The sequence below is a fragment of the Neomonachus schauinslandi genome, chromosome 2 (genome assembly GCF_002201575.2).
Source record: "Neomonachus schauinslandi chromosome 2, ASM220157v2, whole genome shotgun sequence".
Taxonomy (NCBI): Eukaryota; Metazoa; Chordata; class Mammalia; order Carnivora; family Phocidae; genus Neomonachus; species Neomonachus schauinslandi.
The window spans coordinates 52289771-52317411 of NC_058404.1; the positions used below are offsets into that span (position 1 = coordinate 52289771).

Sequence of the window (27641 nt, forward strand, 5' to 3'; positions counted from 1 at the left end):
AAGTCTCTGCAATGTGGGAAAATATTCTTAGATTTGAATAATTTACAGAGGAACATTATGTATTAACCTCTACTGTGACAAAAGAATAATATTCTGTTCTATTACCCTTCACAATGACTATTCCAATTTAAGGATTAGGTTAGCAACCTTGAATTCTTGACTCTTACTAGTTTAGAAATTATAAGGAAAAACTGAGAAAATACTGTGTCCTCTTTATATGTTACTCTTGAGTTCCTGAAGTCTTAATTATAAATGTCACATGCCTTGTGCACACAGAAGAGCATGAGGAAGAAAGGATTTGCTGGAGTGTGGGCCATTGCAGAAGTTTACTGTACACAGGGCACCTCAGAACAAAAACTGCCATTAAGAATTCTGCTGGTGCTAGAATTAAGGGTGCGCGCATGTGCACGCACACACACACACACACAAAGATGCACAGGTACATACAGAGAGCTAATTCAAAAGATGGCTTGGGGGTGGGGGGGTTCAGTCTAGGACATTTTACCTGTTTCACTACGAATTAGCAGAAATTAAGAGCTGGAGCCCTCAAAATGCCATTCTTTCACTCCAGCACATAACTTTAGGTCGGTCTGGCCACCTTTATGAGTTTTCTCCTCCACATTTTACTTTCACACAAATGCACTTTCTCAACAATAGAGCTTCTCATGGAAGTCACCTGATTATCAGAGTGGCATTCACCTCCTGTTCTGAGTGCTTTCTACACACTCATGCCTACTTCCCAAGTAAAATGGGTTTGGCTGACTCTAGCTGGGGATGACAAGATAGAAAGGACAGAAGGGGTTTCTTTTTCTCTTATTTTTTTTGAGCCACAGAAAAAGCTTCCACATAAATCAATTTTAAATTGCAAAGCTTTTCTTTTCCTTTACTCCATGGCTGTCTCTAGATATGTTTGCCTACTCAGCAGGAGCAAAAGCCAGAATGCAGGCAGGCTCCAAAGAAAAATAATCCGGAATAAAACACTACAGAAGACTCATGGGGGGGAAGCGTTTACTTTAACAAAGCAAAATCAGAAGGAGGATTCCTGCAAGCAGTCTGGCAACAGAACTGTTTCAAGTTATATATTTAATTAATTATACAGAATTTCTTTTCTGGTATTTAAGTTATTAACATAATCTGTAATTTTCATTCACCTAATTCCTGGGCCAAAAGGCAGGCTTTAAAAATATAACAGCTTCCAGAGAACACAGGTGTGTTTCCAAAAGATGGCAAAACATTGTGAGAATGTGATTCTGGAGCCAGACCAGCTGAACTTGAATCTCTTACTAAGCTCTATGACACTGGGCAAGTTCCTCACTTCTCTAAAAGGGGGATAACAATATTTATACCTCACGGGCTGCTGTGAGGATTCAGTAAGTAGTACACATGTAAAGCGCTTAATGTCCTGCACTCAAGAGGCCCTCAATGTAAGTTAGTCATCGCGATGGTGGTTTTTCCAATTATGAGTACGTACCAATTAAGGACAGGGACTCTTCCTGGCCATGTCCCTGATGAAGCAGGGTCTTCCTTTACTCAGCCAACCCCCATCAGTCCTTTAATGCCCCTGCAGCCTCCAGAGAACTAATGCGTGATCGCCATTATGAACAGCAATTGATGTGGTTATGATGCAACCAGTTACTACTAGAAGACTTCTACTCATAAGTCACTCTGGTATCTAGTAAGTTGATAACACATAGGGGAAAAAAGGGGGCATAGGGTATGAATGCAGGACCTTCCTGTTGATGGTGTTTTAGGATGAGGAGAGGACTTTCGCTTTTTAAAAATATACATCGGTATTTCTGTCTGACTTGTTTATAATATTTTTTTGTTTAAAAATGCTAAGTTTCAATAAACATGTATGAAAAACATTTGCTTTCAAATTAAAACAACTACTAACTGGGTACAGTTCAAAACACAGCTCTATAAATCCTACCCTACATGCAGTTCTTCCTAAGGATCTGAGGGAACAAAATAATTACAGCTGTCAATTTTCCTCTCGGTGGATGAGAAATGAAGAGGGAACCTGAGCTTGCATTAGGAACACGTGCGGGGATTCCAATCACTTCCTCTCTAGCAGTAAGTCACTCCTCTCTCTACCAGATGGCAAGTGACACTCCAACAAAACCCACATATCTAAAACAAGTGTGGAAATGTTTATTGTACATTTCTCTCCAAAGCAGCTGCTCAAGAGAATGTACTCGTGCCGCAACACGGAAATCAAAGTGTGTGTCCAACTAACGGGATCGTTTACAAGCTGCACACTGCACAGGCTCCGACACTGGTAGCTGCCGGATGCTGCCTAAATACTATTTTCCAACATCTTCCGAAGGTTAGTAGTTACTCAAATAGATTTTTAAAAGAAAATGAATGCAAAATATTGTAATTATTAGAAGATTATTATAATTAGATATTCTGTTCCTTCCTTTGATTCAAGGAACAAAGTGGCTGTAACTATAGCTGAGAACACAAAGTGCCTTCATTTCGTTGCTTATTAATCCACTCAGAGGTTACACTGACTTACAGGGAAGAGACCCTGCCCTTAGCCTTCTTCCAATTGCCGCTCTCACCTACAGTCTCATGAGCCAGTCCCGCAGCTGTCTCCATTAGTGCCCTTCCCACTCTCCAGTGAGGTGAAAGACAAAGAACCACCAAAGGCTCTCTTCACCGCTCAAACACCCCGAAGCCACATTTTAGATACGAGAATATTTAACCAAAGTTCTAAAGTAATTTACAAGTATTAGGATCCCCTTCCTCCTTTCTAAACTAAGTGAGTGGCAATTGATTTTACAAAAATACAGGAGGGAAAAAAGGAAATAGAATTTGTTTGCAAGGTCTAGTCCTCAGATCCCTCTTGTAGTAGATTCTCAAAAAAGTCTTTTTGAACTTTTGACTATCTACTTGAAGACCATTATTTCACTCTGAAAGCAATATGGATTTTTAAAACCTTGTCCAGTATGTTTTCCTTGCCTACCAGAACAATGACACCTCAACATAATCACTGTACTTCCAGCAGTCTCTCAACAGTATCACTGGTGCCCGTCAGCATTTTTCATGATCTTTTTTGACTGTTGAAATTGCATTATGCCACTACAAAAATACAGGTTTGCAACTTTGTCCTCAAAAAATTAGAGAAGAGCTGTTTGCATTTAAAGGGGCGCCTGGGTGGCTCAGTCGTTAAGCGTCTGCCTTCGGCTCAGGTCATGATCCCAGGGTCCTGGGATAGAGTCCCGCATCGGGCTCCCTGCTCGGCGGGGAGCCTGCTTCTCCCTCTCCCACTCCCCCAGCTTGTGTTCCCTCTCTCGCTGTCTCTCTCTCTCTCTCTGTCAAATAAATAAATAAAATCTTTAAAAAAATTAAAAAAAAAAAAGCCTGACAAATTAATACTAATTTCTGACCCCCAAGGGATGGGCTGCATCATGCACTATTCCACGGGTGTAAAACGACCAACCTTGTAAAACTCATCTTACAAGGTTTCCAACTTGTGTGCCCAGTGTTTCCAAAGTGACCTTATCACTGCTCTACATGCTTAGCTTCTTTAAAGCCCTTTTACAAGCTATCTATTTCAAAACACTGAAGAATCTCATAACTGAAATAAACCTGAGAAATGATCTAAATCCAATTGACCAGCATGTCTAAATCCTGTTCTGATGCTTGTAACTGTCTTAAGATTAATAAAATAAGGGGCGCCTGGGTGGCTCAGTCAATTGGGCGTCTGCCTTCAGCTCGGGTCATGATCCCAGGGTCCTGGGATCAAGCCCAACGTCAGGCTCCCTGTCTCCCTCTAACCCTCCTCCCAACTTGTGCCCTCTCTCTGTCTCAAATAAATAAAATCTTTACAATCATTTCCAATTTACAGAATCAGAAACTGAGGGTGAGCTGAGTAAACTGGCGTAACACAATAGATGATGAGCAAGCATCCGGTATATTTACTATGTCAAGAATAAATTCCCCCAAAAGAAAACTTAGGCATGATATTGTTACTTTGAAGGGTAAGAAACGGTTTCAAATATGCTGGTAAACTAGTAATTTTACTATATTATCCCTTTATTGATTAAATAAATGTACATTCTTTTTAAAAAGTTAATGTCAAGCCAAATTTCTTATCAAAGTCTTTTCTGAAACGTTCAGGTACTGTCCCACAGAACTCCCTGCCATCCCCAAATCCAAGACTATTTAAAAACCTGGGGGAGGGGTGCCTGGGTGGCTCAGTTGGTTAAGCGACTGCCTTCGGCTTAGGTCATGATCCTGGAGTCCCTGGATCGAGTCCCGCATCGGGCTCCCTGCTCGGCAGGGAGTCTGCTTCTCCCTCTGACCCTCCCCCCTCTCATGTACTCGCTCTCTCTCATTCTCTCTCTCTCAAATAAATAAAATCTTTAAAAATAAATAAATAAATAAAATATAAATAAATAAATAAATAAAAACCTGGGGGAGAAGGCAGAGGAGGTCTACCTGTGGGCTACACAGGGTGTCATGGTGCCCCACAGCACTGCACCCACTGGGACCAAGATCCACAAGCAACCAGTGAATCTTGGTAAGGTGTGAGTATCTCTCTCAAAGAAAAACCCCCATAAAGCCTCTAAATCGGAGTGCGAGACCTCCTCTGGCCATCTTCCTGGTTACTATTTTTAGGCAGTCCAACACTGGGCAAAGTCTGGCACCGCTGACAGCAAGATGTTACTGCTGGCAGCGCGACAGACCCCAGCTGCTCCGCTGACAGCCACTTTCAGCATGGCCAAGGCTAAGAGAAGATGGAGAGGAGGAGAGGGCAACTCGCACAGAGCAAACACGCCATGTGTGCCAGATACGATGCCAACATCAGCTCATCCAAAGCTTGAATAACCCTACCAGGGGCTCATTGCACCAGTGGGCAAAGTAAGGCTCTGAGAACCCAGGATTCTGTTCCGAAGCCTAAGCCTACGGCACGACGGCAAGGGAGAGAAAGGCACTATCTGCAGGATTAAAGTAACGCCTAACGAAGCCCAACCGGATTTCCTCTCCTTACAGTATGAAGTTAGGTGGAGCGAGTTGTAGAACATCACACATGATAGTCCAGCCACAAAGACGCCTAGTTATCACACAGCAAAGCTGCAGATCAACCTCCTTCATAACTTTCATTACAGCATATTGTCATGAACACCAAATTTCCTTATCTGAAGACCTATACCCACACGGCCTTCATTTTTAGTCAGACTGACGGGGAAAGAGAATTTTAAACCCTGCTATATGCTTAAGTCATGGGTGTCACAGGTTGAACTGTGTATCTTAAAAAGATTATGTGAGAGGGGCGCCTGGGTGGCTCAGATGGTTAAGCGTCTGCCTTCGGCTCAGGTCATGATCTCAGGGTCCTGGGATCAGTCCCACATCGGGCTCCTTGCTTAGCAAGGAGCCTGCTTCTCCCTCTGCCTGCCACTGCCCCTGCTTGTACTCTCCCTCTCTCTCTCTCTGGCAAATAAATTAAAAAAATATTTAAAAAAAAAAAAAAAAGGATATGTGAGAGTCCTAACCACCAATATCTCAGAATATGACCTTTTTTGGAAACAGGGTAGTTGCAAATATAGTATGTGAAGATTGGGTCATACTAGTGTAGGCTGGACCCTAACCCAATATGACTGATGTCCTTATAAGGAAAGGGAAATCTGGACCCAGACACAGAGGGAAGGATGCCATGTGACAATGGAAGCAGACAACAAAGTTCTGCAGCTGCAGGCCAAGGACTGGCTGCCACCACCAGGAGCTAGGAATGGACAAGGACCCATTCCAGCCAGTCTCAGGAGGATTGGCCCCTCTGACACCTTGGTTTCAGACTTGTCTCCAGAAAGGTGAGAGAATAAATTCCTGTTGTTTTAAGCCACCCAGTTTGTGATACTTTGTCAGAGCAGCTTTAGGAAGAAACTAAAACAATGGTCTAACGTGTAATCCAGCCTCTCTGACACAGAAAGCCTGAAGTCTGCGGTCCTTCTGCACTGTGAGCTACACAGAACCGACCCCATCAATCTTCGTTTTATAACAGAGGCAAGAGATCCGGGTACAGCACAGACGGCAGGGTACTAGGCCACAGAGGCTGGGTGGGAGCCAGATGCTCCAACCAACAAGCAGCAGCAGGAAACTGTCCTAAGAATTGACACTATTCTGGCAAAATGACTGAAAACAGGCCACAAACATGTATTCTGGTCAAATCAATAATTTCACATGTTCAACAATGCACCAGTCTACTCTGGTATAATCTTTTGGAAGTTTACCAGCTCTGGGAATGACCTGCAGCAACCTCAAGAATAATATTATGAACCTTGGAAAATTACAAATGGGCCAAAAAAATTAATGCATTAAAAATGGATTACTTCATTCAGTAGTCTTACTTCTGTGACTTCATTTGGTCATGAGGCGGTTATGAAAGAGTACGAACGAAAAGAAACTTTTAGTACATACACATTAAACTTGGGGGAGGAAAAAAGGATACAAAATTTCCCAACCACAAAGAAATCACTAAAGAAAAACCAAAACCAAAACCAAAAACAAAAAAACCTGAATTTTTTTTTAAAAGATTTTATTTATTTACTTGACAGAGAGAGAGAGAGAGAGAGAGCACGCGTGCACACAAGCAGGGGAACAGCAGAGGCAGCTGCAGAGGGAGAGGGAGAAACAGGCTCCCCGCCGAGCAGGGAGCCCGACATGGGGCTCCATCCCAGGACCCTGAGATCACGACCTGAGCCGACGGCAGATGCTTAACGACTGAGCCACCCAGGCGCCCCAAAATGAATTTTTAAGTACAAACATCTGAAAGGTTAAAAAAAAAAAAAAAGAAAGAAATGAGAGAAGAGCTTGGATCAAATAGAAAACTTCTAGTTTTACTGTAATTTGGGCTATAAATAAAATTGAGACAAGGCCCTTAAAAGACAATTGCTGAAGTATAGATGAACACTTCCTCATTTAATTCTCCATTTTCTGAGTAGCCTTGGTTCTGTCTGAGCCCACAGGAGTCCAGTAGCCCAAAGAACAGGCATCTAGCTGGAGAAAACCCAACCAAGGTTGACAGGACTACAAGTTGACAGATGCCTCCTTTATAAAAAGCAAGTAACTGATTATTAACTTACTAATTCCTACTGGACACCTAGACTTTAGCCACCAAACACAGAAAACAGATTAAAATAAGCCACTACGGTTCATTAAAGATTTCAAAGGCAAGCGATTCAAACCACCACCTGAGCCAACCAGACCCTGGGGAACTGTCACAAGCAAACCCAAGTTGGCAGCATCAGAATGAAAATATTTCGTGTGTGTGTGTGCATCCGTGTATTTAGACTTATATTTGCATCACCTGGTGTTGAAATCCTACCCCTCACTGAAGCCCGACTCAGGCTGCATGTTCAGAGACTCCCCTTTACGCCCATCTTCTGATGTACTCAATATCTATCATTCAGTTGCATGTGGCTTAGTTGCCCTGTGTCAACACCATGCAATGCTTTAATGCCATGTTTATTCATTCTTTCAAACAAGTAGCACACCCTACTATATACACATTTCTTCGCAAAAAATGAGTATGAATCAGACATAGAACCTACTCTTCAAGGAGTAAGGGAGAGAAGAACAAATTATAAATAAGATGAAAAAAATTAAAATTCTAAGTACCAAGTAAAGTACTTTCCCTAACAAAGTTCACAGTCAAGAGTGATTATTTGAATGGAGAGACCTGGACCCATTTTCATGGAAGAAGTAACAATTGAAAGAGGTCATAAAAAAATTGTTAGAACTTGAACAGAACAATACAAAGGGCTGACTAGGTGGGGGTTTCTCAACATTGGCACTCTATGTTTTAGACTTACGTACAGAATTCTTTGTTGCAAAGAACTGTCCTGTGCACTGCAGAATGTTTAGTAGCATCCCTTGCTTCAACGCGCTAGATGCAGGTGGCACTCTCCAGCTGTGACAACTGAAAAGACTCCAAGACACTATTTAAAAGTTTGGGGTATGTTCTGTGAATGAAGAGGGACCACTGAAGGTCTTTGATCCAGCAGCAGCAGGTTCAGAGAATTAAGATCTGTCAATAATGTTGTTTGGAAAGGTTGCAAAATGGGTGGTTAACATCTTTCCTTGATGAGACGATTTTAAAGGGTTGTTGCATAGTTAAACCATTTATACCCAATATTCTCCTTATCAACTAAAGGGTGGTAAGCTCTTTTTCCATCAAAAGTTTATACATGCATGATAATATGTTGCAGTAACATTTTTTCTTTTTTTTTTTTTTTAAGACTTTATTTTTAAGTAATCTCTACACCCAGCGTGGGGCTTGAACCTACAACCCCAAGCCAGTGACTGAGCCAGCCAGGTGCTACAACATTTTTTCTTTAAAAAAGCTCACGTTTAGATTTTTTGGTGTTAGATGTTTTTGACCTTTATATCAGAAGACATGCCTGCCTAATTTTATTCTTGAATATACATAACCCAATTTTTATACCAGCATTTACCAAAGGTAAATAAATTACAAAGTGACTATAGTTTTCTCCTTGGTTTCATTTACAATAAGAATGGGCATTTAACACATACATATTTATAACTGCTTTGGCATTATTACATCTTTGGAGAATTTACTTTGAACACCTAAGCAAGGTACTTAGATATGTATAGAAAGAGGGCTGGATAAAGGAGGAACATTTGGCCAGGTAGAACCTTATCAATGCCAAGTACAATCCTCAATACTCTGGGCCAGGTGGAAAAAGCTGTTAATATCAAACACTTACATAGTGAGCGCTTACTATATATCAAGTGCTATTCTCAGATTTCATATATATTAACTACTAATTCTCAAACAACCACATAAGGTAGTAATAATCTCCTCCTCCATAAAGCTGTTCCTGATCTTTGTACCCAAAATAAGCAGTATTTTACCTATGAAGGAGGTCAGAAACAGAGAGGTTAAGTTAAATAATTTGCCCAAATTAACAACTGGTCTGAGGCAAGCCTGAGACCATTCACTCTGGCTCCAGGAGGCATGCTCTGAAGGCCCAGGCTCTACTGGCTCCCTTGGCCCTCATTAGGCAGTGCTGAGCCTCATGACCACAGGTCATGCCATAGGAGGGAGAAGTTGGAAGAGCACTCTTTTGATTTAAAATACTATCCATTTTTTACTGGAGTAATTTCAGATATAATAATAACACTGGGGTACTCTTTTTCAAATCTGACACTACAGGTGTCATTGTGGAAGATAACACCAGGACTAACTTTTTACCTAACGATGATCACACTGTGCTACGGAAGTGACCAGTTTTTAAATATTTTTAGGTAACACAAGTGAGACCAGTCACCAGCTGGACAGTCTGGCTAAAAGACTAATAAGAGGTATGCCATAAGCTGAATGGGTTGGCCAGGACGACAGTATTAGTACTGCTTTTGTTTTTTAAACCAGCAACAGTCCTGGGCAAGGAAGAGAAAGATTTTGTTCGTTTATTCATTTGTTTGTATGTTTTAAGTTGTAAGCCTAGAAAGAGGTGAAAATATCTGAAGGGCTTGTTGATTTTTTTTTTTAACTGCGGTAAAATATACTTAACATAAAATTTACCATCTTACCCATTTTTAAGAGTACAGTGGTATGAAATATATTCATGGTGCTGGGCAACCACCACCAGCATCCATCCACAGAACTCTCTTCATCTTCTCAAACTGAAACTGTACCTAATCTCCTATTCCTCCCTCCCCACCAGCCCCCGGCAACCACCACTCTACATTCTGTCTCTATGAACTGTACTATTTTAGGTACCTCACAGAAGTGGAATCAGACGGTGTCTGTCACTTTGCTCCTGGCTTATATCACTTAGGATATAAGTGTCCTCAAGGTCCATCCATGTTGTAGCATGTGTCAGAATTTCCTTCATTTGTCAGGCTGAGTAATATTCTATGTACATGCTACATTTTGTTTATCCAGTCTATCCATATGGGGACACTGGGACTGCTTCCATCTTTTGGCTATTATAAATAATGCTGCTCTGAATACAGGTGTATAAATATCTCTTCAAGTCCCTGTTTTCAGTTCTTTTGGGTATATAATCAGAAACGGAATTGCTCGATCACATATAAATCTACATTTAATTTTCTGAGGAATCACCATACTGTTTTCCATACAGTTGCACCATTTTACATTCCCAACAGCACACAAGGGTCCCAGTTTCTCCACATCCTCACCAATACTTGTCTTTTGGGTTGTTGTTGTTTTTATTGGTTTTGTTTTTGTTTTTTTGTTTTGTTTTTTACTGTAGCTGTTCTAATGGGGGTGGTGAGGCGTTATTTGCTCAATTTTTAAAAAATTATTATTCAAGATTGTATCTGTGTCAATCAAGAGTACTATGTGAGGTTAAACAATTCATTGTTTATTTGGCCTTGACAAGAGTTCCCTAAGATCTGTGTTACCTTTACTATAATGCCACTAAGTATAATTTTGCAGAGTCCACCCAAAAGTGAACTTATGAATTAAAAACTGAAAAGGCTGGGGATTAACATAAGAATAGAAAAATAAATAAATAAATAAATTCCTATGCCCAGGAACATAAAAAAATAAAAAAATAAAAACTGAAAAGGCTTATGAATAAGCTTTTAAACACAGTGTCAGTATTATAATATCTGCAGCAGTATTACATTCTGGAATGCATGGATGTAACAGTACTTATTTTGATTAAGCTCAGAAAGGGTCACCCAGTGGCTTTTATACAATACTGGGGAGTCTGGTTTGTTTGTACTCTGGGTCATATCGCCTGGCTACAATAGATGGAATAGTGGGAGGAAGACTAAATCAACTCCAGATAATATAAATAAATATACTGAAAGTATTAAAATTATATTAATAAGGTCAACGGGACAAAAGTTTTATCTCACATAATGTGCAGTTGACCTATAACACCATATAGCTTCTGTTAAAGGTTTTAGTGTATAGTTTTTATTCTAATTCTAATTTGCAGTTTTATCACTCAAGTATAATAGTCTGAGAAGATATTAATTACTTATTAGCCATACAGGTCACAGATGCTGACTTCGTAGAAAAAACAAGAAACTTCATCTAGACTCCTCATACAGTCTCAACAGGTGGTGATATTATGTAGAGGAACTTTAATTATTAAATAGCCTCTAAATAAAACACATATTTATTATTTTAATGTTTTAATAACCTAATTTTTAAAAGCAGAATACCAGAGGGGCTTCTGGGTGGCTCAGTCGGTTAAGAGGACGACTACTGATTTTGCCTCAGGTCATGATCTCTCAGGGTCCTGGGATCCCCTGCATCGGGCTCCGCACTCAGCGTGGAGTTTGGGATCGTCTCTTTTGCCCCTCCCCCTGCTCGCTCTCTCTCTCTCTCTCTCAAATAAATTAAAAAATCTTAAAAAAAAAGAAAGAATACCAGAAAATGTAACCTAAATAATATTTGGAATTAACAGAATAAGTATCTTAAAAGAGATGACTGTTAAACCTTCAATACTAGAGTAATGGGTTCTATCTTTAAAATATTTTATGGTTTTCAATAAGAACTTATAAAACATAGAGACATGCTTCAATGAAAACATTTTAGTTTGAGTTTTACACTGAATCATATTTAGATGCCTCAACAAATTTGTAAGGAATTTTTAGATAATTTTAATCCATCCCCAGTGGCTAACAAATAGAATCTAGAATTTTAGTAATAATAAAGGCTTAACATAAAATTCCAAATTAAGTATCAATTTTACACATATATTTAGGTCTCTACAATTAACAGATGAAAGACAAGTGACTTTCAGGGGTACTTATAGGGGAACAGTGCCCCAAAAAGGTCCCCAAATTGGCGGGAAATGGCTTTTGTCAAGTTATATCAGCTGTGCTCACGTATCAAGACCGCAAACTGTCCTAAATCAGATGAACTATTTTTTTTTACATTACATTTTTATTTTTTTATGTTACATTTTTTTAAATTTTATTATGTTAATCCCCATACAGATGAACTATTTTTTAAAACTTGAAACACTGACAAAGGTTAGATATAGGGCCACAACATTTTTTATTCAGTTTATAAGGGCCATTTTTGCCTCAATTAAATTTCACCTGAAAAAACGTTATTTAAAACTCTGGTCGTATTATTTCATTATATTTCAATTTAGTGTATTTAGTATGGATCACACTTAAAATGTCTGAACTTAGTTATTTTTAAAGATTAATTTAAATAGTTACTTATTTTACCTGACCAATTGAGTTGGCCTGTTTCTATATGACCCTCAGGCTAAGGATAGTTTTTACATTTTTAAAGGGTACAATGAGACAGAGGCCTGATACGGCTCACGAATCCTAAAATATTGAATTAAAACATAAATCAAAGTTCTCAAAAGAAATTATCTCTTCTATACTTTAATCAATAGTAATTTACATCACAAACACACACACACACACACACACACACACACACACACACACCCCGTTAATCTGAAGGATACCTGGTTTAAGCATAAAATTCTTTCTTTCTGAGGCTGTGCACCCAAATGTAAGCTGCTTCTTCTGGGGTACAAAGCTGTTGCCTGGGCAGGACTACATTTCCCAGCCTCCCCTGATCTGGTTACAGTCTCAGGGCTAGTTCTTCACAATGGACTGTCAGCTCAAGCGCTGTGTGTCACTTCAAGGTAGAACTTCTGGTAAGGAATTATGCTTTCTCCATATCCTCTTTTCTTTCACTGGCTGAATGCTGAGAGGGTTGAGTCCCTAAAGGATGTCAAAGCCACTATCAGTCAGGACCACCCACAGGAGACAATACATCTCTACTGTGTTCAGCCACTGAAATTTTTGTTACTACAGTTACTGAGGAAACAAGCTGTAACAGTCCCTAACATAAATGTTGTATATTTGCTGCCTTTCACATTTAACTCACTTCTACTTAATTTGGAAATTCTCCCAATCATCCTTTAAAAAAAAAAAAAAAAACAACTCTATGAAAACAGCATGTTTATACTGTGGAAAGCCGTCTATTTACTCTAGCCATCAGTCTTTTCCTTGACAACTGGCCTCTGTTGCTCCCTTTTCTGTTTACTGAATGCTCTGATGAATTTTAATTTAAGAGCCCACTATAACCACATCTCAAATGAACCAAAATTTAAAACCATTCCTGCTCCACATGTGTAGTTCAAATGATGCGGCATTGAGACATTACCAGATTCCATCCAATGACTATATTACAGAAGCAGAAATTTCAAAAGGGATTAAAACAGCCCCTCTTCACTTCTTTATTGTATGGAAGGGCCAACAAAGCATGAGAAGGGTAATAAATTTCACTTAACCTTGAAACACTGGTATCTTCAAAACTAGAAATTTCCAAAACAGTAGAACCTTGGTATTTTCAAGCGCTGCACCTTGACACCGTCAGATTCAAAAATATGTCGGTTATGGCAAAATGCATGCCTCTGTAACATGGATTCCGTCACACTTGACTGGCAAAATGGGAATGACAACAGTGTAATGGGAAAGTACTGTTGGTTCATGAGTGATTTTTCCCAGCAGGTTAATGTTTTGAAGCTATCAAGGGCAAGATTTTTCACAAATGATGAGAAAAACGTGGAAGGAAAAACAAAATGAAGACTTTTAAGAAAACTGGTGAGACTCTTCCCAAAGTCTCACCTTCCTTTGGAACAAACAGTGGTGGTTGCTTTAGCGGCTTCAGTACCCACCATGCTTACCACTACACCTTGTGATGCGGTGAACACACACGAAGGCTACACCTTACATCACAGCTTTAATTATGGTGAAACTGGCCTCCAGTAGAAGCCAGTAGCTACAAGAAATCTACATATCCAAGAAAAACATGTCCCAGGGTAAAATGAGGCCGAGAATCATCTTGGTGTGGAGTACAAATGTCACCCCTACTACTGTGCTGGTGTTTTTTATCTGGACTGTCACTGTTTTTGTTAGTGCTCTGGTCACAAAGTTCCATAGTTTTAAGTAGTCTAGCCTTAATCCTATTTTCTTCACAGTTGTTAGTTTTAGTGTGTGAATTTTTGCAGAATGAGAGGTTTCTCAGGAACGTATATATCACATTACATTAGATATGAGCGTATCACCAATTGAGAAAGTGAACTGCACATGCCAAGCAAAAAGGCAAAATCCAACTTCACGGCACCCCCATTCGAAATCCTTTAACATGCCTGACAAATACCATCTCATTTAGTCCCAGACTGCTACATTTAAAAAACTACCTAAAAATTCTGTGGGCCCTAACAGGGAAAACCACAAATACAGTCCACAAATGCTATACATTCCAACTCTCTCTTTTTCCAAATTTACAATGTAACTGCTTTTAACTTCAGCTTTGTTTTAACAACTTTTGTTTAATCTGCAAACAGAGTAATAAATCCTTTAGATAGCTTCTCTTTTCTTCCAATCCAAAGGTACACCATCACCTACTAGGTCTAAGCGAAACCATATGAAATTGCTTAAATTTTGAAAATATAATTTCCTTTTTAGAAGGCATAATCTTCTCTTTCAGAGTCAACTTTGATGAAAACTGCCTTAAAGAAGGCAAAATGGCAGCATCCTACATAGACAAGGCTCTTTAGAACTACTATTTAGTTGACTACTCCAACTTGCAACAACTCCAACCAAGCAAAATGACAGATTTGGGAGTTTTGCTCATTTTGATCCAAAATCAGAGGATCTAGTCCGGTCTACACCGTGCCTGCCCATATACTCTGTGTCCCATCCCTATCAGCCATTGCCTCCCCTAGGACTTCTGACCCCAAACTTCCCAGTTACAAGCAGCCTGAGTTTTCTCACCACTGCCACAGTGCATTCCCAGATGGGAGCCTGAAGGGATGTTATTTAGTATGTGCAGATTTAGGTGTCCTGTCCACTGTACTGATTGATATCCTACCAACATGGGGTGACAGAATAAAACACTACAGGACCCCTTCCTATCCCCTCCCCTAGTTATCCACCCTCTGCCCACAAATCTATCAAGCAAAATGTAGTTAAGTCATTTTTCTTCTCTGCTTCCTTCATTCCTGTCTAGAATGACACCCCTTTAATACCTTTTAGGTCACTTCTACCCTTCGTTCACCAGTTTCTTTTTAGGAATCCTATCCTTGACACTGATTTCAACAAATAGAACATTTCTGAGAATTTGAGACAATGAAATTCACTCCGGACTGGATATCAATCTCCCCAACACCACTCTCGCCTGTCACTTCTGAAACACCAGCAGTGGTAATTCACGTTAATAATGATCCAGAAGACTTCAAACCTCCAAAGAAGCTTCTGAATCAAAGGAATAGTCAATTATATGCCGTACAGTTTTAAAGTTAAATATATTTACAATATTCTACATCTTTAGTATATGGCAATCCATATGCCATGAGATGTGGCAAATCCAGCTACTATTTGATTAATACACACTTTTACCAACCCATTCCAACTAAGAGTAAGGTCCAATCAGAGACTGTTTAAATACTGGTGTGATCATTAAAATCATCATCACAGCTTCCTTTATACATTCTACCCCTCTAGTTCTAGTATGCCCGGTGCTTAAGTTTATAACAAGCTTCCCAAGCGATTCTAACAGAAACTCTTCTCCTTGCAAACTACCACTGCAAATATTGGTAAAAAGCAGCCTATACAACTGTGGTTCTCATCTCTGTACACTGCTGGAGGAACTTTGTGAACACAAGGGCTTTTAAAATATAGATTCCAAGGCCCTCCCAGACCTACTGGATCATCATCTGTAATGGTGGTACTCAGATATCCAACTCCCAGGTGATTCCAATGCACATCCAAAGTTTGGAAACAACTGCTTTATAATCTTAGGGATCTTAAGAGCTGCTGCTCTCGGTGACCAACAGGTCACCAAAGAACCAACATACAGGTGCAGCATTAGGTGGGACCCGCAAGGATAAAGAGGGGCCAAGAGGGTGTGGCCAACCCTACATAGTCCTTTCTGTAATGTGGAAATCACAGGGATGGAAGGTGCATCTTCCCTGAGAAAGAGATTAGGGGGAAGTACGGAAAATAATTTCCTAAGGATATAGACCTAATGGTACTACTCAGCTGCTCAAATCACATTAGCAGTTACAATCAACTACCTGCCTACCCCATTCTCTGCAGAGTTTAATACATTAGACTAGAAATCAGAGGTCTCAGAGGACCTTAGCTTTACATCAAGAGGCCCCAGTGGTTCAAGAATATCATTTCTCCACTTTCAATAAGCCAAACAGCAAAGTCCCAAAGCAAAGCAAAGTAATTAGTGAGAACAGACTTCTGATCATTACAAGAGAAGTCTGATGAAGAAAACTGCACATATTTTTGTCATCAGTGAGATCTGCCTTCAAAACCTTTCTCCAGTTAGTTACCAGTAATATCAGATTAACCTCTCTAAACCCATTTCTTCATCTGTAAAATGGGCCAAAAACTCATTAAAATTTAAATGAGACATTGTTTGTAAAAACAGAATTTTCAATAGAGTTTCCCTTCCTCCTTAGTAATTTCTATACCACTCCTCCACCCTCCATTAATTTTAGTCATACATAGTAATAGTTTATACATACCTCTGTTAGTCCTTACCTCAACTGATTGCTACTACATATGAGAAACACACGGGACATGCTTTAATTTTGTTCCTCCAAAACTAGCATGATGCTTAAACTCTGTCTACTGAAAACCCACGGAAAACCCATCAGGGCCCAGATTCATACTAACTTCTTCAGGACAGATTTTTGTTTTTTTACTCTCAAGTACTGATTCCACTAGAGCAATGGCTCTCAAACTTTAAAGAAGATAAGAGGGTTGCCTGGGTGGCTCAGTGGATTAAGCATCTAACTTCAGCTCAGGTCATGATCTCGGAGTCCTGGGATGGAGCCCCGTGATGGCAGGCTCCCTATTCAGCGAGGAGTCTGCTTCTCCCTCTGCCCCTTCCCCTGCTGGTGTTCTTGCTGTCGCTCTCTCTCTCAAATAAATAAATAAAATCTTTTAGAAAATAAACAAATAAATAAAAATAAAGACGGTAGGAATTACTAGAGAGCTTGTTTAAAATACAAATCCCACCTCACACCAACAATTTCATAATTGATAACAGGCAAGGATTTTCAATGGCTAATGCTACTAGGTAAAAGGTTGCTAGGAAACAGAACACTGACACCTTGCCAAACTATTACCCCACGAATTACTGATTGCAAAGGGGAAAATGTACCTTTATACAGACAAATCTGGCAGTCAGGATCTTAACCAGAAGATAAAACTTAGCATCACTAATAGTGCAACAAACCAGGAACATGTGCCTACTGATATAATGCAAATAAGAAGTAGGAAGCAGTATTTGGGGCGAAAATACGTAGCCTGAATAAAACCAAGCACCTAGACGCACCTTCAAGTTTACCCAGACAACAAGTAAGTCAGACGACACTTGGAAAAAACAATTAAGCAATCCAAAATACAGAACATACAAGAACTGGCCTAGACTCTGCAAAAGTCAATGTCATGAGGGGGGAACCAAAAAAATTAAGAGAATTGTTCTAGAGTCACAGAAACAAAAGCAATGTGTGAATTTTTATTAAATCCCTGTTTGGAGGGGAGAAAATCTATAAAAGAAATTGTTTTGGGGACAAATAGGCAAATGTGAATATGAAGCAGCTATTACATGATTTTGTAACATTATGGAATAATTACTGAATTATTGTTAATTTTCTTAGATGGCATAATGGTATTACAGCTATGTAAAATTATAGTAATTATTTAGTATTTGAAGTATAGAGAGGTGCAATCTCATAATATGTTACATACACAAACACACGCTGACAAAGATATCTATGTTAGTTACTGAAACCAGGTAGATGGTAACAGGTGTTCAATATACTATCCTTTCTATTTCTCTGTATGCTTAAAAGTTTCCATAATGAAGACAAGAAAAAATACACATTCCCCGGCCCAACTCCCTAAGACTCTAATTCCTTAAGCATGTAGTGTAGTAAGCCCACAAATCTGCATTTTAACTAGCCATGGGCCTATCCTAAAATACAAGATGTTCTCTGACCACTCTAAGAAACACAGCTGAAGAACAAAGTAGTGTGTCTGCTGTCTGGAAGGGCTTGGGTTAATTCCCTGCCAGCTCTATTTTATTGGCAGGCTTCCCAAGCCATGGATTCGGTATCTTCCTCACCTTTGCCATCTTTCTTCATGTGCCCAGTATATTTAGGATGGACTGAGAAGGGGGCATAATGGTTGAAAGAGAAAGTTTCTATTTCATGTACCTATGATTCCTTGAGAGCATCTCCCCAAGGTAAACAATAATAATCAACTCTACTTCCCTCCCAGGAGTGCTGTAAAAAAAAACTTGCTTATCTTTCTGTGAACTGAATATTCAAATTTCTTCCTAGAAGTGGGTAATGAGCATATAGTCCACGCTCTATAAATTAATAACCAAAATAAAACAGAAATGGCATCCTCACAATTAAAAAAAAAAAAAACCCAAAATATTGCACTCAAAAGTTTTGATTACAACAAACTAAAAAGCTTTTGTACAAAGAGGACTACATCAAACTAAAAGGCTTTTACACAGCAATGGAAACCACCAACAAAATGAAAAGGCAATGAGAGAAGATAGTCACAAATGATATAGTCAATAAGGGGCTAACATCTAAAATATATAAAGAACTCCTACAACTTAATATTTAAAAAGATAAATAAACAAACACTCCAATTAAAAAATAGAGGCCCTGAATAGACATTTTTCCAAAGACACACAGATGGCCAACAGGCACAGGAAAAGATGAGCAATTTCACTAATCATCAGGGAAATGCAAATTAAAACCACAATGAGGTATCACCTCACGCCTGTTAGAATGGTTATTATCAAAAAGACAAGGAAAAACAAGTGTTGGTGAGGATGTGGAGAAAAGGGAACCCTCATGCACTGTTGGTAGGAATGTAAATTGGTGCAGCTACCGTGGAAAACAGTACAGAGGTTCCCCAAAGAATTAAAAACAAAAAAATAAAAATAAAAACAACTATCATGTAATCCAGCACTTCTAGTTCTAGGTATGCATCCAAAGAAAACAAAAACACTACGAAACAAAAACATCTTGAAAAGACATATACATCCCTATGTTCATTAGAGGATTATTTACAATAGCCAAGATATGGAAGCAACCTAAGTATCCATCAATAGATGAATGGATAGACAAGATATGGTGTATTACCCAGCCATAAAAAATGAAATCTTGCCATTTGTGACAACATGGATGGACCTTAAGGTATTATGCTAAGGAAGTAAGTCAATGATTTCACTTATATATGTGGAATCTAAAAAACAAAACAGAAAAAGGCTCAGATACAGAGAACAGAGATGGATAATATAGGTGAAGGGGATTAAAAGCACAATCTTCCAGTTATAAATACATGTGACACAGAAATGTAATGTACAGCAGAGATATCAAATTATTCTGTTGTATACCTGAAATTAATGAAACACTGTATGTCAATTATTCTTTGATTAAAAAGTTATTTTAAAAACTGGTATCTCAAAATAAAAGTGATATATAAGAAACTTTGGTAGCAATATGCAAAATACCTTAGGATATAATGGTTTGTTTTAAGATGTGTTAAAATAATGTAATATACCAAGATCTACCCACATTAGACACAAAGAAAAATCTAAAGTTGAATCCTAACTAGAAATGTATCAATGTCATTGTAACAATATTCAATGAGACCTCCAAGCAAAACCCAAAATACATCTGGGGGGTGCCTGGGTGGCTCAGTCGGTTAAGCGACTGCCTTCGGCTCAGGTCATGATCCCAGGGTCCTGGGATTGAGCCCCGCATCGGGATCCCTGCTCAGCGGGAAGCCTGCTTCTCCCTCTCCCAGTCACCCTGCTTGTATTCCCTCTCTCGCTGTCTCTCTGTCAATTAAATAAATAAATAAAAATCTTTAAAAAAAAGAAAGAAAGAAAGAAAGAAATACATCTGGAACCAAAAAAGTACCTATACCTTAATCTAAGAAAAACAAAAACAAAATTCAATTAGAATTATTTCCTGAAACAGCTCACAACTGACATGGAAGCTATCATTAAAAAAAAAAAAAATTTACAAACACTAGTTTTTCGAAGTTAGAGAATACATACCAAATAATAAATTGCAGATGGTGATCTTGAGGTTCCTCCCCAGTAAAGAAATTAATCTTAGTAAGGAATTCAGAATACCTCCAAAATACATAACTTAGAGATACGCATTGCTTTAGCTTAATCTAACAGTAAAAAATTTAAAACAGACGATTACAAAGAATGGACATTTTAAAAAGACTAATTTTAGCTGAAATTGTAAATTCACAAAATCAGCAAATAAACCAGCACAACACATTTCTCAGAAAGTCTAAACTTTGATAAATTTTAACATTAACTACAGAAAGATATAAAATGCCTCTACAGGTAGCAAAGTTATTGAAAATAATGAGAATGTGTTTAGTACATCAAAATAACACCTGGTAAAATTTCAAAGCAGTTCCTGGGAAATCTATATATTTTTAAATATTTTATTTGTTCTAACTAAAGCATGAAATTTTTTCTTTAAAACTTCAGAGTGCTAATATCTATAGCATAATACTTTTCAAAATTGAAGGGACCTTAAAAATCACTACCTTCAACTCCTCATTTGATAAATATGAGAAAATTAAGGCCAAAGATTTTTTTTGTAACTTGCAGAATGATAAACTATGATTTCTTAACTCCAGTGTTCCCTTTATACCATGCTATGGATGTCTTGTCCTTTAAAAAAAAAAATCTCCAATAACAATAGTGGGTTGTCTTTAACCAAATGTCAAAAGTCACTGAACTTTTTAAAATGAGGCTATATGTTCATGACTTTTTTTAAATTTTAACTTTTCGAGACAAATAAGAAATCCAGAATTCTAACTAGAAGAAAATAGGTAAACAGAATTCTAACTAGAAGAAATAGGTAAATAGAATATCATGGGGAGTAAGTGTTAGCCATAAACTTGTTTGCAGAGAACACTGTAAAGCAACCAGCTCAGGGTGAAAATGGCAACCACATGTAAGACACAGTTTGCAATAGTCCAGAATTTATCAGATACATAAGCCTACCTTTAGATAAAGTTTGCAAAATCAAAGCAAATAATGTTAAAAGACAGAAATGAACTGCTTGTAACTTCTGACATGTGCCTACCAGATTTCCAGAATGCTAGACTTCTGTCATACAGAGTCTGATGCTTTGTTTCTGGATCATTCTGGAAATCCTATCCTTCATCACTAGTTGTAATGTTACTCAAAGCATGCCATTTTTTTCATCACCTTCCCTTGAAAAGTCACCATAAATGTCAAGTATTACTTTTTCTAATCTGTCAAAAATGAGAAATACTCTTCAGAGATGGCTCTCTTCATAGTCACTCTCCTTTAGGAAGTGGTTCTTTATCTAAATATACAACTCCTCCCCTCATCATGTATTTCTATGATTTTTCAGGTGGTGGGAAGGGGTAAGGAGGACTAGATGAGACAACTTTATGCTGTTATAGCTGTCCTTTTTTTTTCTTTGATGGAATCAAAGGGGCTTGCCCACTGCAAAATTATAAAATTATTATCCTACGTTTTCCTTTAGGTTTAATATCTTCTGTTTACATCTTTAATTCTTTTAGAAGTGTTGTTTATATAACGTAGAGATCAATTCTTCCCCCGTGTGGGTAGTCGTTTGCCCCAGTATCATTCGTTAAATAACCCCTTTTCCATTCATGGATTAGAAATGCTTTATTATCTATCTGCTTAATTCCCACAAACCTGTTTATTTACTTCAGTCTTTATTCTGCTTCACTATCTATGTGCCTAATTCCTCTGCCAGCCACACATTGTTCTAATTATTGGCCCTTTTTGGCACATCCCTTTTCTGATTTTTTCTGGTAAGTCTCAACATTTTGCAACAAGATTTTTTTGATTACACAAAAACATTTACCTTTCTCAGATCAATTTTTCTTGTTTACCCTCAAAAAAATCCCCGAGTTTCTTTTGAAACAGAATGCCATTAAACTTATAGATAAAATTTTTTAAAAATTATTTTTAAAATACTGAGATGCCATCTAGTAATAAGCAGATATATAAAGCCACCTACACACACACACATGCACACAAATACATGTATACAATCTTCATCTCACTGTGACTGGTACTCGGGCCCCATACGAATGAAATTTCCTTACTTCTAAGATAACATTTCCATTCCTAAATCACAAAATCTTAGAGCTAGAAGAACATTATAGATCACTTAGTCCAACACCTCTTGTAAGCCCAGTTATGTTTACCTCAAGCCTACCTGAGAATCATTTCAAAATTAAAATTAATATACCTTTTACATGCAACATAATCATAAAGTACTACTTGGATCACACACAAGTAAAGAAGTGCGCTACATTTACTGAAGACTGCTTTCAATTTAGGAATCCTTTTAGAGTAAGATCCATACTCAGCTCAAGAAAAAAAACAAAAGTATCACAAGTACATACACTTGCAACAGCTCCAAATACTGTTTCAGACACTCATGTTTCCAAGGTAAGTCTTTTTTGTTACAGTGTGTCCAGGAACCAACCTTAATAGTACATCATTCCGTTGCCAATTGTTTAATCATAAGAACACAAATCCAACAACAATCTCCAAATGGTATGAACTGAAACAATTCTAAAAGTGTTTCTCAAGCCTGGCTGCCCATGTAATTACCTGTGGAGCTTCTAAAAATAAGCTTCCGTGGGTCCCACCCTGGGACCTTCAGTATGTTCTTTTTCTTTTTGAAAGCTATAGTGGGTCTATTCTCAGCCAAAGTTAAGAACCACTATTCCAAAAGATTCAGCCCTTAATATGTCTAGTATTCCTATATTTGGGGGGGGGGGGGGGGGGTGAAGAAGGAGTAATGATAAAGCATCTTCACCAGCCTAGCAACATTTGCTGCTGATTCACAGAGCTCTGTCTCTACATTATGCCAGTCTTAAAGCAGAAAAAATGGGGGGGGGGGAGGGGCTGGTGGCACAGTCATTTAACCATCTGACTCTTGGTTTTGGCTCAAGTCATGATCTCAGGGTTGTGAGATCGGGCCCTATGTAGGGCTCCATGCTCAGTGAGTTTACTAAAGTTTCTCTCTCCCTCTCCCTCTGCCCCTCCTGGTGCTCCCTCCCTTCCCATCGCCCCCCCAAACAAATAAATAAATAAATCTTGAAGAAAATAAAAAATTGGGGAAAACAAAGTTTTTGACTGTTCGTAGATTTGATGGGGCCATTAGGATATGTGAAACGCCTTTTGCTTTCTTCTCCCTTGAAGGCAACCCTCCACCCCACATCTCCCAAGAGAAAGGGTGGCTGATGTTCACTTTAAAAACAGCTGATACTATTAAGATTTTACATAAATTCCTCTTTTACTTTGTGAAATAGAAGGGTGTAAACACACTCATAAAAATAAATAAGAGAGATTAATGATCTGGCTGGGAGATCATGACATGAGATGAAATTTCAGTCAAAGAACTGTTGTTTCACGACTGCAGAGAAGTGCCAACACACTCACCACCCTCTGAAGGTAGCACAGAAGCAAAGAAAGGCCAATACACTGAAAGAAAAAACTTAACAGTGCAAATATGCAAACGAAATCAAACTGTTTCTAAGGTCTAACCCTCCAAGAAAATGATCACACTTTCTAATAACAACACTTTCACTAAACTGAAGCCCAGTGTGACTCATATTCCTGTTATGAGTGACTCATATACCTTCTATCCCTGGGAAAAGCACCTGAAAAATAGAGCATATAAAGCTACACCGTAAGCTACAGCTAAGTAATTAGTGAGGGTAAAGCATGCATTAAATAGACCTTAATCACACACTAATACTGTGCAAAAGGAGGGTCATGAAACCAAATCATCCTACAGACAACTATTCTTCCATGCTCCAATTCTGGCCTAGCCAAAAATATTTTCTTATATTCTGTAAACTCATTTGGTGAAACAGCTATCAAATATGCTCCATCTTGACAGGTAAGGCATCACACAGAGAAGTTTACCACCTTGCTATCAAGGAAAACTAAATTCTCTTAAATGAGCACTGAGACTTGTCCAAGCAAGAGTCAGAAACTTTACGTTAAAAAAAAAAAAAAAAAAAAAAGGGCATGTGAAGAGACAGTATTGTGGTTTAGTGGAATCAGTTTTAACAAAATACAACTTTCCCAGTATCTTTTCTTAGAAATGTGGCCCAAATCAGTGATATAATTCCTAGGCCTTAACCTTTCTTTCACATGACCACATGAAACAGCAAAATTTAAGTAGCAAATATAATTAAGGGAACAACTGTAACCCCAAAAAATCTGCAGTAAAAACTGAGATGATGTACAGTTATACACACTGATAAATAAGTTTGCCAAGAAATTCAAACAAAAACAAAGATAAAAATCTTTCTCTAAAGCACTTCATATGAATGATCTGCATGTAAGCCACATGCCTAGCAAGTAGTAAAGAGCAGACCCTGCTCCTGGAATATTTCAAGCAAAACCAGCTTTCTGAAAAAAACTGAAATAAATAATTCCTTCTTTAGCAAGTATTTCTGTTGAAGTATAGCTATGTTGGAATAACTTAACTGAATTCACATACCTTTGAATACTTTATACTTTCAAAACTTTATGAAATATTTAGACATATATTCTAATCTTGAAAAAAAATTTAAACATAGTAAAATCACAGGCATCTTTTTAAAATATATTTGTATGCCACCACAAATCTTGAAAGTTCAATGAATATCTGGGAAAGAAATACACTACCCTATTTTAAACAACTATAAAACCTAAATTTACACTTAAAATGTACTTTTCAGTTTGTTCCAAAATCTGGACTTCTTACTTTGCCCAAATACAATTGAGGTCAGCGGGGGGGAATTGTTCTGCCTACAAAATTTGTGAAACTGAACTCCATTTCATTATGTCCAAAAAGCTTACTGCTAATAAATATCTAGGATGGAAGACATTAGAAACAATTCTCTCAGGAACTTTAACCTGACACCAAGATTCTGACTGCCTACACTTAGGAGTCGGAAGACAGGGAGAGATAGACTTTAGCTTGTTTAGAAGAAATGTAGTTACTAAATATATGCTGTTAAATTTTACTAGTATTTCAAAATCTTTCTCTTCCCCATTCTTCTTGTCCCTCTCCCCCTTCATTCTTTTTGCATCTTATCAACCTGCAAGAAATCAAAAAAAGTATCCCCAGTATCAAACACACTACCTTTGATTCAATATGGATTTGGGTGTTAAGGGATGTTTTTAGATTTAAGATTTCAAATTCAAAACATGTTTCAAAATTTTACTTGACCCCAAGCTACACTCACAATTACCAAAAGTTAATCAATCTTTTTTTTTCCTATTTTATCCCCCTACCCCCTTGTTATAAACTTATCAGCAGGAAACCAACTATTTGCAGACAAATACAGCTGGGGGGGGGGGGGGCAAAAAGCTGCTTGGTTCAATCTAGGAAGACCAATAAACAAGCCTGGGAGTACCAGGAAAATCAGGAACCACTCACTCCTTCCCCCACCCTTAATTTGCATATAAATTCTATAGGACAAAGTTCTTGCATTCACTCTCATGATTTGACTTAATTCAACCCCCTGCTTTCTGAAACGTTTTTATTTAAAACTGTGAAGAGAGATCTGGACAAACAATTCAAAAGGCAACGAACTTTTACCTCAGTTAACCTAAGTACATCTCGGTTAACTGAAATACAGAGAACTAAAATCTCCTACCAGGTGCAGAACTCTGGGCAGTCTAGGCAAAATGTCTTCTCACAGAAGCAATGTACCTGAAGAGCTCTGTGTAATTTATCTTCAGTGAAGATTTGTTTCTCTTCCAATGTTTACCTACAAACTCAGTTTCCAGAATACACTCAAGCTGATTTAAGTTGGAGGGCACAGATTTACCAAGATTTTAACGGGATCACTTCCTTAGTTTAGCCAGTTAAGGTTAGTAGCCAAAAGAACACATGCAAGTGGTTTTTGAGGGACTCACCAGGCACAGGGGAAATTTACAAAAGAGAAAAGGGCCGCAGGGCCAAGCTTGGGCTTGTGTAAACATAAATCACCTACGCACTGGCCTGGCTACCGAAAACAATGTTCCTCCGGAATAGGTGTCCAGGTGGCTAATTGACTTTCTGGAGATGAGAGTTAAAAACAAACGCTTACACCCACCAGATACTACACAATTTTACCTGTCACCAAGAAAAGGGCACGTCTAATCCAACAAAAAAAAGTCGTTTTCCCTTCAAGGAGGGCAGCGGTTTGGAGTCATTTGCAGGGGATGGGATTGCAGAAGGGGGGGGGGCGTGGAATAAAGGAGTGCTAAAAGGAGAGGCAGGGCCCCACACAGGCCACTGCGGAGAGAAGACGGGGGAAGAGGGGAAGATGTCTCACCGGGGGACAAAACCGAGTGCAAAACCGGCTGGAAGAAGGAAGGTTCCCCCCAGGAGACGAGCTGGGGTGCAGATAAAAAGCGCTAACGGCTGGTTACCTTGGGATACAGGGGAAAGGGACAACGGGAATACAAAGGTCTACAGAGATGTGAGGAAAGGAAAGGATGAGGCAGGGTCTCGGGTAAGTGCGAACCAGGGAAGAAGACAGACAAACAGCGGGACTGGGGCCTCCCAGGGCCAAAAGGCGTGGCCAGGAATCCAGATCAAAACGATGGTCTTTTTGAGACGCCAGGGGAAGTGCGCGGCAAACCCCTCCTTCAAGACCCCGGGCCAGACCCGTCCGAGGAGCCCAACTGCGAGGCACCTCGAGGCCGAAACGCGCTCGGAGGGCTCTGGCCTCGCCCGCGGGGCCCTCCGCAGGGCCGGCTGCCCAGGCCCCCGCCCCCACCCCCACCCCCGCAGTGGTCTTACCTCCACACCTGCCCCATCTGCAGCAGGTGGATGACCGACTGCCAGATCCACACGGAGAGGCGGCACAGGCGCTGCGCCCCCGGCGTGGCCGTGCCCCCCACGCCCGGGCCGCCGCGGGCCGCGCCGTGACCGTAGCCGGCCCCCATCATGGGGGGGCCCCGGCTGCTGAGCCCCTCCACGGCGCCCAGCCCGCCGCCCGTGTAGTCCTGCACGAACCAGCGGAAGCTCAGGCTCTGCACCAGCAGCGACGGCACCAGCACGAAGAAGAGGGTCAGCCCGAAGAAGACGTAGTCCCCCTTGCGGTAGTAGTCGAGGGCCAGCCACAGGTCGGTGCCCACGTCCCCGAAGAAGACCAGCAGCGCCAGCACGATCCACAGGCAGTCGAGCCACGGCCGCTCCACCTGCGGCGGCGGCGGTTCCGGCCGAGTGGCAGGCGTCGGGTGGTCGTGGTCTGCGCCGGCGGCCGCGGGCGGCTGCAGCGGCTGGTCCCCCCCGTCGGCGGCGGCGGCGGCGGCGCTGCGGCGCGGCTTCCTGCCCAGGAGGGAGCGCAGGCAGGCGGAGCGGCAGCCCCAGTAGCACGAGGAGGTGTTGCAGCAGTGGCAGATGTGCAGCGAGCTGCTCTCGCCGGGCTCGCTGCCGTCGCCGCCGCCGCCGCAGCCGCCTCCCCCGGGCTCCCCGTCCTCCTCGCCGCCGCTGCCCACCGCCTCGTCCAGGTTGTGCAGCTGGGCGAAGCCCACCCCCACGCCACCGCCATCGGATTTCGCCGCCATC

The 27641-nt window shown here is 39.9% G+C and overlaps 1 protein-coding gene across 1 annotated transcript in view; it reads right to left on the bottom strand.

The window, feature by feature from the left end:
- XKR6 (XK related 6) overlaps positions 1–27640 on the bottom strand; it is a 304919-nt gene extending 277279 nt beyond the window's left edge. Inside the window, exon 1 of the mRNA XM_021698730.1 lies at positions 26871–27640. Coding sequence (XP_021554405.1) covers positions 26871–27640 — 770 coding nt within the window. The remainder of the gene's footprint in view (positions 1–26870) is intronic.
- Position 27641: the final 1 nt, after the last annotated feature.